Raw genomic sequence first — 13,461 nt, 5'->3', positions numbered from 1 at the left:
TTTTGCCCATATCTCCTGAACTAAGCGTCCTAGAGCGAACAGGACTTTAATTCGTGACCACCCCAAAAAAATTGAAAAATCCACCCAAAACCTAAAAAAATTTAAATTTTTATATGAAAAACTTCTTTTGCCCATATCTCCCAAACTAATCGTCCTAGAGCGAAAAGGACTTTAATTCTTGACCACCCCCAAAGAATTGAAAAATCCACCCATAACCTAAAAAAATTAAAATTTTTATATGAAAAACTTCTTTTGCCCATATCTCCTAAACTAAGCGTCCTAGAGCGACCGTGGTGCAATGGTTAGCATGCCCGCCTTGCATACACAAGGTCGTGGGTTCGATTCCTGCTTCGACCGAACACCAAAAAGTTTTTCAGCGGTGGATTATCCCACCTCAGTAATGCTGGTGACATTTCTGAGGGTTTCAAAACTTCTCAAAGTGGTTTCACTGCAATGTGGAACGCCATTCGGACTCGGCGATAAAAAGGAGGTCCCTTGTCATTGAGCTTAACATGGAATCGGGCAGCACTCAGTGATAAGAGAGAAGTTCACCAATGTGGTATCACAATGGACTGAATAGTCTAAGTGAGCCTGATACATCGGGCTGCCACCTAACCTAACCTAACCTAACCTAGAGCGAAAAGGACTTTAATTCGTGACCACCCCCAAAAAATTGAAAAATCCACCCAAAACCTAAAAAAAATGAAATTTTTATATGAAAAACTTCTTTTGCCCATATCTCCTAAACTAAGCGTCCTAGAGCGAAAAGGACTTTAATTCGTGACCCCCAAAAAATTGAAAAATCCACCCAAAACCTAAAAAAATTGAAATTTTTATATGAAAAACTTCTTTTGTCCATATCTCCTTAAATATGCGTCCTAGAGCGAAAAGGACTTTAATTCGTGGCCACCCTCAAAAATTTTAAAAATGCACCCAGAACCTAAAAAATTAAAATTTTTATATGAAAAACTTCTTTTGCCCATATCTCCTAAACTAAGCGTCCTAGAGCGAAAAGGACTTTAATTCGTGACCACCCCAAAAAAATTGAAAAATCCACCCAAAACCTAAAAAAATTTAAATTTTTATATGAAAAACTTCTTTTGCCCATATCTCCCAAACTAATCGTCCTAGAGCGAAAAGGACTTTCATTCGTGACCACCCCCAAAAAATTGAAAAATCCACCCAAAACCTAAAAAAATTGAAATTTTTATATGAAAAACTTCGTTTGCCCATATCTCCTGAAATATGCGCCCTAGAGCGAAAAGGACTTTAATTCGTGACCACCCCCAAAAAATTGAAAAATCCACCCAAAACCTAAAAAAATTGAAATTTTTATATGAAAAACTTCTTTTGCCCATATCTTCTTAAATATGCGTCCTAGAGCGAAAAGGACTTTAATTCGTGACCACCCCCAAAAAAGTGAAAAATCCACCCAAAACCTAAAAAAATTTAAATTTTTATATGAAAAACTTATTTTGCCCATATCTCCCAAACTAATCGTCCTAGAGCGAAAAGGACTTTAATTCGTGACCACCCCCAAAAAAATTGAAAAATCCACCCAAAACCTACAAAAATTTAAGTTTTTATATGAAAAACTTCTTTTGCCCATATCTCTTAAACTAAGCGTCCTAGAGCGAAAAAGACTTTAATTCGTGACCACCCCCAAAAAATTGAAAAATCCACCCAAAATCTAAAAAAATTTAAATTTTTATATGAAAAACTTCTTTTGCCCATATCTCCTAAACTAAGCGTCCTAGAGCGAAAAGGACTTTAATTCGTGACCACCCCCAAAAAATTGAAAAATCCACCCAAAACCTAAAAAAATTGAAATTTTTATATAAAAAACTTCTTTTGTCCATATCTCCTTAAATATGCGTCCTAGAGCGAAGAGGACTTTGATTCGTGACCACCCTCAAAAATTTTAAAAATCCACCCAAAACCTAAAAAAATTAAAATTTTTATATGAAAAACTTCTTTTGCCCATATCTCCTAAACTAAGCGTCCTAGAGCGAAAAGGACTTTAATTCGTGACCACTGCAAAAAATTTAAAAATTCACCCGAAACCTAAAAAAAAATAAATTTTTATATGAAAAACTTCTTTTGCCCATATCTCCTAAACTAAGCGTCCTAGAGCGAAAAGGACTTTAATTCGTGACCACCCCCAAAAAATTGAAAAATCCACCCAAAACCTAAAAAAATTGAAATTTTTATATGAAAAACTTCTTTTGCCCATATCTCCTTAAATATGCGTCCTAGAGCGAAAAGGACTTTAATTCGTGACCACCCCCAAAAAATTGAAAAATCCACCCATAACCTAAAAAAATTAAAATTTTTATATGAAAAACTTCTTTTGCCCATATCTCCTAAACTAAGCGTCCTAGAGCGAAAAGGACTTTAATTCGTGACCACCCCCAAAAAATTGAAAAATCCACCCAAAACCTAAAAAAATGAAATTTTTATATGAAAAACTTCTTTTGCCCATATCTCCTAAACTAAGCGTCCTAGAGCGAAAAGGACTTTAATTCGTGACCCCCAAAAAATTGAAAAATCCACCCAAAACCTAAAAAAATTTAAATTTTTATATGAAAGACTTCTTTTGCCCATATCTCCCAAACTAATCGTCCTAGAGCGAAAAGGACTTTAATTCGTGACCACCCCTAAAAAATTGAAAAATCCACCCAAAACCTAAAAAAATTGAAATTTTTATATGAAAAACTTCTTTTGCCCATATCTCCTGAAATATGCGCCCTAGAGCGAAAAGGACTTTAATTCGTGACCACCCCCAAAAATTTGAAAAATCCACCCAAAACCTAAAAAAATTGAAATTTTTATATGAAAAACTTCTTTTGCCCATATCTCCTTAAATATGCGTCCTAGAGCGAAAAGGACTTTAATTCGTGACCACCCCCAAAAAAGTGAAAAATCCACCCAAAACCTAAAAAAAATTTAAATTTTTATATGAAAAACTTATTTTGCCCATATCTCCCAAACTAATCGTCCTAGAGCGAAAAGGACTTTAATTCGTGACCACCCCCAAAAAAATTGAAAAATCCACCCAAAACCTACAAAAATTTAAGTTTTTATATGAAAAACTTCTTTTGCCCATATCTCTTAAACTAAGCGTCCTAGAGCGAAAAAGACTTTAATTCGTGACCACCCCCAAAAAATTGAAAAATCCACCCAAAATCTAAAAAAAATTAATTTTTATATGAAAAACTTCTTTTGCCCATATCTCCTAAACTAAGCGTCCTAGAGCGAAAAGGACTTTAATTCGTGACCACCCCCAAAAAATTGAAAAATCCACCCAAAATCTAAAAAAAAATAAATTTTTAAATGAAAAACTTCTTTTGCCCATATCTCCTAAACTAAGCGTCCTAGAGCGAAAAGGACTCTAATTCGTGACCACCCCCAAAAAATTGAAAAATCCACCCAAAACCTAAAAAAATTGAAATTTTTATATGAAAAACTTCTTTTGTCCATATCTCCTTAAATATGCGTCCTAGAGCGAAGAGGACTTTAATTCGTGACCACCCCCAAAAATTTGAAAAATCCACCCAAAACCTAAAAAAATTGAAATTTTTATATGAAAAACTTCTTTTGCCCATATCTCCTTAAATATGCGTCCTAGAGCGAAAAGGACTTTAATTCGTGACCACCCCCAAAAAAGTGAAAAATCCACCCAAAACCTAAAAAAAATTTAAATTTTTATATGAAAAACTTATTTTGCCCATATCTCCCAAACTAATCGTCCTAGAGCGAAAAGGACTTTAATTCGTGACCACCCCCAAAAAAATTGAAAAATCCACCCAAAACCTACAAAAATTTAAGTTTTTATATGAAAAACTTCTTTTGCCCATATCTCTTAAACTAAGCGTCCTAGAGCGAAAAAGACTTTAATTCGTGACCACCCCCAAAAAATTGAAAAATCCACCCAAAATCTAAAAAAAATTAATTTTTATATGAAAAACTTCTTTTGCCCATATCTCCTAAACTAAGCGTCCTAGAGCGAAAAGGACTTTAATTCGTGACCACCCCCAAAAAATTGAAAAATCCACCCAAAATCTAAAAAAAAATAAATTTTTAAATGAAAAACTTCTTTTGCCCATATCTCCTAAACTAAGCGTCCTAGAGCGAAAAGGACTTTAATTCGTGACCCCCAAAAAATTGAAAAATCCACCCAAAACCTAAAAAAATTGAAATTTTTATATGAAAAACTTCTTTTGCCCATATCTCCTAAACTAAGCGTCCTAGAGCGAAAAGGACTTTAATTCGTGACCACCCCCAAAAAATTGAAAAATCCACCCAAAACCTAAAAAAATTAAAATTTTTATATGAAAAACTTCTTTTGCCCATATCTCCTAAACTAAGCGTCCTAGAGCGAAAAGGACTTTAATTCGTGACCACCCCAAAAAATATAAAAATGCACCCAAAACCTAAAAAAATTTAAATTTTTATATGAAAAACTTCTTTTGTCCATATCTCCTAAACTAAGCGTCCTAGAGCGAAAAGGACTCTAATTCGTGACCACCCCCAAAAAATTGAAAAATCCACCCAAAACCTAAAAAAATTAAAATTTTTATATGAAAAACTTCTTTTGCCCATATCTCCTAAACTAAGCGTCCTAGAGCGAAAAGGACTTTAATTCGTGACCACCCCAAAAAATATAAAAATGCACCCAAAACCTAAAAAAATTTAAATTTTTATATGAAAAACTTCTTTTGCCCATATCTCCTAAACTAAGCGTCCTAGAGCGAAAAGGACTTTAATTCGTGACCCCCAAAAAATTGAAAAATCCACCCAAAACCTAAAAAAATTGAAATTTTTATATGAAAAACTTCTTTTGTCCATATCTCCTTAAATATGCGTCCTAGAGCGAAAAGGACTTTAATTCGTGGCCACCCTCAAAAATTTTACAAATGCACCCAGAACCTAAAAAATTAAAATTTTTATATGAAAAACTTCTTTTGCCCATATCTCCTAAACTAAGCGTCCTAGAGCGAACAGGACTTTAATTCGTGACCACCCCAAAAAAATTGAAAAATCCACCCAAAACCTAAAAAAATTTAAATTTTTATATGAAAAACTTCTTTTGCCCATATCTCCCAAACTAATCGTCCTAGAGCGAAAAGGACTTTAATTCTTGACCACCCCCAAAGAATTGAAAAATCCACCCATAACCTAAAAAAATTAAAATTTTTATATGAAAAACTTCTTTTGCCCATATCTCCTAAACTAAGCGTCCTAGAGCGACCGTGGTGCAATGGTTAGCATGCCCGCCTTGCATACACAAGGTCGTGGGTTCGATTCCTGCTTCGACCGAACACCAAAAAGTTTTTCAGCGGTGGATTATCCCACCTCAGTAATGCTGGTGACATTTCTGAGGGTTTCAAAACTTCTCAAAGTGGTTTCACTGCAATGTGGAACGCCGTTCGGACTCGGCGATAAAAAGGAGGTCCCTTGTCATTGAGCTTAACATGGAATCGGGCAGCACTCAGTGATAAGAGAGAAGTTCACCAATGTGGTATCACAATGGACTGAATAGTCTAAGTGAGCCTGATACATCGGGCTGCCACCTAACCTAACCTAACCTAACCTAGAGCGAAAAGGACTTTAATTCGTGACCACCCCCAAAAAATTGAAAAATCCACCCAAAACCTAAAAAAAATGAAATTTTTATATGAAAAACTTCTTTTGCCCATATCTCCTAAACTAAGCGTCCTAGAGCGAAAAGGACTTTAATTCGTGACCCCCAAAAAATTGAAAAATCCACCCAAAACCTAAAAAAATTGAAATTTTTATATGAAAAACTTCTTTTGTCCATATCTCCTTAAATATGCGTCCTAGAGCGAAAAGGACTTTAATTCGTGGCCACCCTCAAAAATTTTAAAAATGCACCCAGAACCTAAAAAATTAAAATTTTTATATGAAAAACTTCTTTTGCCCATATCTCCTAAACTAAGCGTCCTAGAGCGAAAAGGACTTTAATTCGTGACCACCCCAAAAAAATTGAAAAATCCACCCAAAACCTAAAAAAATTTAAATTTTTATATGAAAAACTTCTTTTGCCCATATCTCCCAAACTAATCGTCCTAGAGCGAAAAGGACTTTCATTCGTGACCACCCCCAAAAAATTGAAAAATCCACCCAAAACCTAAAAAAATTGAAATTTTTATATGAAAAACTTCGTTTGCCCATATCTCCTGAAATATGCGCCCTAGAGCGAAAAGGACTTTAATTCGTGACCACCCCCAAAAAATTGAAAAATCCACCCAAAACCTAAAAAAATTGAAATTTTTATATGAAAAACTTCTTTTGCCCATATCTTCTTAAATATGCGTCCTAGAGCGAAAAGGACTTTAATTCGTGACCACCCCCAAAAAAGTGAAAAATCCACCCAAAACCTAAAAAAATTTAAATTTTTATATGAAAAACTTATTTTGCCCATATCTCCCAAACTAATCGTCCTAGAGCGAAAAGGACTTTAATTCGTGACCACCCCCAAAAAAATTGAAAAATCCACCCAAAACCTACAAAAATTTAAGTTTTTATATGAAAAACTTCTTTTGCCCATATCTCTTAAACTAAGCGTCCTAGAGCGAAAAAGACTTTAATTCGTGACCACCCCCAAAAAATTGAAAAATCCACCCAAAATCTAAAAAAATTTAAATTTTTATATGAAAAACTTCTTTTGCCCATATCTCCTAAACTAAGCGTCCTAGAGCGAAAAGGACTTTAATTCGTGACCACCCCCAAAAAATTGAAAAATCCACCCAAAATCTAAAAAAAAAATAAATTTTTAAATGAAAAACTTCTTTTGCCCATATCTCCTAAACTAAGCGTCCTAGAGCGAAAAGGACTCTAATTCGTGACCACCCCCAAAAAATTGAAAAATCCACCCAAAACCTAAAAAAATTGAAATTTTTATATAAAAAACTTCTTTTGTCCATATCTCCTTAAATATGCGTCCTAGAGCGAAGAGGACTTTGATTCGTGACCACCCTCAAAAATTTTAAAAATCCACCCAAAACCTAAAAAAATTAAAATTTTTATATGAAAAACTTCTTTTGCCCATATCTCCTAAACTAAGCGTCCTAGAGCGAAAAGGACTTTAATTCGTGACCACTGCAAAAAATTTAAAAATTCACCCGAAACCTAAAAAAAAATAAATTTTTATATGAAAAACTTCTTTTGCCCATATCTCCTAAACTAAGCGTCCTAGAGCGAAAAGGACTTTAATTCGTGACCACCCCCAAAAAATTGAAAAATCCACCCAAAACCTAAAAAAATTGAAATTTTTATATGAAAAACTTCTTTTGCCCATATCTCCTTAAATATGCGTCCTAGAGCGAAAAGGACTTTAATTCGTGACCACCCCCAAAAAATTGAAAAATCCACCCATAACCTAAAAAAATTAAAATTTTTATATGAAAAACTAATTTTGCCCATATCTCCTAAACTAAGCGTCCTAGAGCGAAAAGGACTTTAATTCGTGACCACCCCCAAAAAATTGAAAAATCCACCCAAAACCTAAAAAAATGAAATTTTTATATGAAAAACTTCTTTTGCCCATATCTCCTAAACTAAGCGTCCTAGAGCGAAAAGGACTTTAATTCGTGACCCCCAAAAAATTGAAAAATCCACCCAAAACCTAAAAAAATTTAAATTTTTATATGAAAGACTTCTTTTGCCCATATCTCCCAAACTAATCGTCCTAGAGCGAAAAGGACTTTAATTCGTGACCACCCCTAAAAAATTGAAAAATCCACCCAAAACCTAAAAAAATTGAAATTTTTATATGAAAAACTTCTTTTGCCCATATCTCCTGAAATATGCGCCCTAGAGCGAAAAGGACTTTAATTCGTGACCACCCCCAAAAATTTGAAAAATCCACCCAAAACCTAAAAAAATTGAAATTTTTATATGAAAAACTTCTTTTGCCCATATCTCCTTAAATATGCGTCCTAGAGCGAAAAGGACTTTAATTCGTGACCACCCCCAAAAAAGTGAAAAATCCACCCAAAACCTAAAAAAAATTTAAATTTTTATATGAAAAACTTATTTTGCCCATATCTCCCAAACTAATCGTCCTAGAGCGAAAAGGACTTTAATTCGTGACCACCCCCAAAAAAATTGAAAAATCCACCCAAAACCTACAAAAATTTAAGTTTTTATATGAAAAACTTCTTTTGCCCATATCTCTTAAACTAAGCGTCCTAGAGCGAAAAAGACTTTAATTCGTGACCACCCCCAAAAAATTGAAAAATCCACCCAAAATCTAAAAAAAATTAATTTTTATATGAAAAACTTCTTTTGCCCATATCTCCTAAACTAAGCGTCCTAGAGCGAAAAGGACTTTAATTCGTGACCACCCCCAAAAAATTGAAAAATCCACCCAAAATCTAAAAAAAAATAAATTTTTAAATGAAAAACTTCTTTTGCCCATATCTCCTAAACTAAGCGTCCTAGAGCGAAAAGGACTCTAATTCGTGACCACCCCCAAAAAATTGAAAAATCCACCCAAAACCTAAAAAAATTGAAATTTTTATATGAAAAACTTCTTTTGTCCATATCTCCTTAAATATGCGTCCTAGAGCGAAGAGGACTTTAATTCGTGACCACCCTCAAAAATTTTAAAAATCCACCCAAAACCTAAAAAAATTAAAATTTTTATATGAAAAACTTCTGTTGCCCATATCTCCTAAACTAAGCGTCCTAGAGCGAAAAGGACTTTAATTCGTGACCACCCCCAAAAAATTGAAAAATCCACCCAAAACCTAAAAAAATTAAAATTTTTATATGAAAAACTTCTTTTGCCCATATCTCCTAAACTAAGCGTCCTAGAGCGAAAAGGACTTTAATTCGTGACCACCCCCAAAAAATTTAAAAATGCACCCAAAACCTAAAAAAAATTAAATTTTTATATGAAAAACTTTTTTTGCCCCTATCTCCTAAACTAAGCGTCCTAGAGCGAAAAGGATTTTAATTCGGGACTTTAATTCGGAACCTTAAAAAAATTGAAATTTTTATAAGAAAAACTTCTTTTGCCCATATCGCCTTAAATATGCGTCCTAGAGCGAAAAGGACTTTAATTCGTGACCACCCCCAAAAGATTGAAAAATGCACCCAAAACCTAAAAAAAAATTGAAATTTTTATATGAAAAACTTCTTTTGCCCATATCTCCTTAAATATGCGTCCTAGAGCGAAAAGGACTTAAATTCGTGACCACCCGCAAAAGATTGAAAAATCCACCCAAAACCTAAAAAAATTGAAATTGTTATATGAAAAACTTCTTTTGCCCATATCTCCTAAACTAAGCGTCCTAGAGCGAAAAGGACTTTAATTCGTGACCACTGCAAAAAATTTAAAAATTCACCCGAAACCTAAAAAAAAATAAATTTTTATATGAAAAACTTCTTTTGCCCATATCTCCTAAACTAAGCGTCCTAGAGCGAAAAGGACTTTAATTCGTGACCACCCCCAAAAAATTGAAAAATCCACCCAAAACCTAAAAAAATTGAAATTTTTATATGAAAAACTTCTTTTGCCCATATCTCCTTAAATATGCGTCCTAGAGCGAAAAGGACTTTAATTCGTGACCACCCCCAAAGAATTGAAAAATCCACCCATAACCTAAAAAAATTAAAATTTTTATATGAAAAACTTCTTTTGCCCATATCTCCTAAACTAAGCGTCCTAGAGCGAAAAGGACTTTAATTCGTGACCACTGCCAAAATATTTAAAAATTCACCCAAAACCTAAAAAAAAAAATAAATTTTTATATGAAAAACTTCTTTTGCCCATATCTCCTAAACTAAGCGTCCTAGAGCGAAAAGGACTTTAATTCGTGACCACCCCCAAAAAATTGAAAAATCCACCCAAAACCTAAAAAAAATTAAATTTTTATATGAAAAACTTCTTTTGCCCATATCTCCTAAACTAAGCGTCCTAGAGCGAAAAGGACTTTAATTCGTGACCACCCCCAAAAAATTGAAAAATCCACCCAAAACCTAAAAAAATTGAAATTTTTATATGAAAAACTTCTTTTGTCCATATCTCCTTAAATATGCGTCCTAGAGCGAAAAGGACTTTACTTCGTGGCCACCCTCAAAAATTTTAAAAATGCACCCAAAACCTAAAAAATTAAAATTTTTATATGAAAAACTTCTTTTGCCCATATCTCCTAAACTAAGCGTCCTAGAGCGAAAAGGACTTTAATTCGTGACCACCCCCAAAAAATTGAAAAATCCACCCAAAACCTAAAAAAATTTAATTTTTATATGAAAAACTTCTTTTGCCCATATCTCCCAAACTAATCGTCCTAGAGCGAAAAGGACTTTAATTCGTGACCACCCCCAAAAAATTGAAAAATCCACCCAAAACCTAAAAAAATTTAAATTTTTATATGAAAAGAGCGAAAAGGACTTTAATTCGTGACCACCCCCAAAAAATTGAAAAATCCACCCAAAACCTAAAAAAAAATTAAATTTTTATATGAAAAAATTCTTTTGCCCATATCTCCTTAAATATGCGCCCTAGAGCGAATGGACTTTAATTCGTGACCACCCTCAAAAAATTGAAAAATCCACCCAAAACCTAAAAAAATTGAAATTTTTATATGAAAAACTTCTTTTGCCCATATCTCCTTAAATATGCGTCCTAGAGCGAAAAGTACTTTAATTCGTGACTACCCTCAAAAAATTGAAAAATCCACCCAAAACCTAAAAAAAATAAAATTTTTATATGAAAAACTTCTTTTGCCATATCTCCTCAAATATGCGTCCTAGAGCGAAAAGGACTTTAATTCGTGACTACCCCCAAAAAATTGAAAAATCCACCCAAAACCTAAAAAAAATAAATTTTTATATGAAAAACTTCTGCCCATATCTCCTAAACTAAGCGTCCTAGAGCGAAAAGGACTTTGTTTAAAAAATGGAGTAAAGGGGAATTGGCGACGTTGATGCTGGACACAGAAATGAGTGGACACAAAATCCGGGAGTAAATATTGTGGACTGTATGATGCGGGCTAGAGGAGCAGCAGGAGGTTACCTTAACAATAGGAGAGTTGTGGATGTTAATCAATTGTCATAATTTCTCGATAAATGAGAAATTATGACATGTAGCAAAACCGAGAAGTGGAAATAAAAATCGAGAGTTACAATTTGTGGGTTTTGTGGGTTTATTCAAATATGCTCGCCGTTTGAGATATTAAAGGCAATAGAAAGTTTGTAGGTCTTTAAGCCTACCACGAAACCTACATACATATAATATTTTTAAATGATAATTCACAATAACTCTAAAGTATTTGGTAATTTCGATGAGTTTTAGGATTTCAAAGATACATTTTTTTTTAATTCACAATAATTCATATTACGTTTAATTCAAAATATTAAGAACATAATATTTTTAGAATAAGTCTAAATGTTAATTTAGACATGCTCCCACCTCTCTACTTCGGCGAGGAGCACAATACTGAGGCTAACGCACGAATAGCTTCAGACAGAATTTTTTGATTTTGTGCAATTTCATTGGAGCTGTTGGTGTTAGCGTTGGCTGTGGTTTGGTTGTTATTGTGTTGATTTCCTCTCTGCACATTAGTGTTGCCATGACTTGGTTCACCCCTTCGTTTTGTGTAATTAGGATGCAATAGAGTGTTGTGGGGCCTCCCACATCTTTTACACATATTCCTGGACCGGCAATCGCGGAATCGGTGACTCCTGGCTAGGCAATTCACACAGTAGACCCCTCGTAACACCCAGATATTTCGTTGCTTAGGCGTCATTTTCAAGAATTTTGGGCATACTTTGAGTGCGTGGAACTTATTACAAAGTTTGCACTTATATACGTTTGGAGATCTCTGTTGGTGTAATAGGGATGATCTGAAATGTATGATATGTAAATGTTAGTGTAATGCATATTATTTATGATATTTAGTGTTGTGAGTTATTTAGCTGAGAATCCTCAGCACTATTAGCGAGCGGCAAATAGCATAACTTTGCTATGGGTCGGGTTATGATTCCAGATGCTGTACGTATGTCGGAAACTCGCACTTTATTGTCTGAACCAGAATGCGTTTTAGTAATTCGGCCCAAAAGCCATTCATACGGGGGTAGCAAGTCGTCGATCACAACGACTAATTCATCAACTTTTAAATTCGGAGTGGGAGACATCCACTTATACCTTTTGTGCATAGCCTTTAAATAGTCCTCTTTCCATCTTATCGCAAACTGATGGTGAAGAGCCTTTAGTTTGGTCCATTTATTATTAAGGGACAACTTTGGCGATATCGGCTCAGGGAGTGCTAATAAGGGAGATCCCCTCAAAAAATGGCCTGGAGTTAAGGCTGTGAGGTCAGATGGATCTTCTGTCATTGCCGAAATTGGGCGGGAATTTAAGACGCCTTCTATACGTGCTAGAAGGGTTGAAAACTGCTCAAATGTGAACCGGTGGGCTCCGGCTAGTTTCTTGAAATGGGTTTTGAAACTTTTAACAGCTGCCTCCCATAAACCGCCCATATGGGGTGCATGGGGTGGTATGAATTTCCACTCAAACCCGTGTGTTAAGTATTTCTGCGATATATCACTAGACGTAGTTTTGATAAAATGGGCAAATTCTCGAAGTAGAGTTCTGCTGGCGCCGAGAAAATTGCGACCATTATCCGAAAATATTCTACAAGGGAGCCCTCGCCTCCCAACAAAACGAGCGAACGCAGCTTCGAAGGCAGCTGACGACAAGTCAGAACATACTTCCAAATGTATTGCTTTGGTGCTGAAGCACACAAACACACATACATATCCTTTTATAACGGGGGATTTTCTGAGTGTCGAACTTTTTAGTTCAAACGGCCCGGCAAAATCGATACCGGTAACATGAAATGGGGGAGAGAAGTTGCAGCGTTCGGGTGGCAGCGGAGCCATTATCTGATTACTTGGTTTGTGTTTATAAATCAAGCAGGTTTTGCATTTGTGAATTAGTGCTTTCACACGGGGTTTCAAACGGGATATGTAATACTCAGTTTGTACAAACCTGCACATTTGATTACATTCCCCGTGGGCTAAAAAGGTATGTAGGTGAGATAAGTATATGTTACAAAAATGAGAATTTCCCGGCAGTATTATGGGATATCGTTCTTTATACGGGAGAGTTGAATTTATTAAGCGACCATTTGCTCTAATTATATTTGGACAGTCTAGAAATGGATTCAGAGTAGATAAACTACTTTTATGAGACAGTGTTTTAGAGTTACTTAACGCCTCATATTCAGAACTGTAATATTGTTTCTGAGCTAGAGATATCAAACGATTCTTAGCGAATTGAATCTCCGCTTGATTCAAATATATCGTTTGAGAGATTTGGTCATTACTACGCCGAGGATGAGAATGGCGATAAAAACGGAACACATATGAAATGACACGCAGAGCTCTTGGGTATGATGAAAACCTAGATAGTATCTCATTGTTTTC

The 13,461-nt window shown here is 34.7% G+C and overlaps 1 protein-coding gene across 1 annotated transcript; it reads right to left on the bottom strand.

The window, feature by feature from the left end:
- Nucleotides 1–11,928: 11,928 nt before the first annotated feature.
- LOC142235803 (uncharacterized) lies at nt 11,929–13,032 on the bottom strand. Its single transcript, XM_075307061.1, has one exon. The coding sequence runs from the start codon at nt 13,030–13,032 to the stop codon at nt 11,929–11,931; it is 1,104 nt and encodes a 367-aa protein (XP_075163176.1).
- Between the last annotated feature and the right edge of the window lie 429 nt (nt 13,033–13,461).

Source organism: Haematobia irritans, chromosome 4 (assembly GCF_050003625.1).
Source record: "Haematobia irritans isolate KBUSLIRL chromosome 4, ASM5000362v1, whole genome shotgun sequence".
Lineage (NCBI taxonomy): Eukaryota > Metazoa > Arthropoda > Insecta > Diptera > Muscidae > Haematobia > Haematobia irritans.
Note: the sequence above shows the minus strand (reverse complement) of the source record. Positions and strands in the feature narration are given on the sequence as shown.

What these genes read in the sequence shown, in the direction of transcription:
- LOC142235803 (XM_075307061.1), bottom strand. Translation starts at nt 13,032, where the DNA reads ATGTGCAGGTTTGTACAAACTGAGTATTACATATCCCGTTTGAAACCC.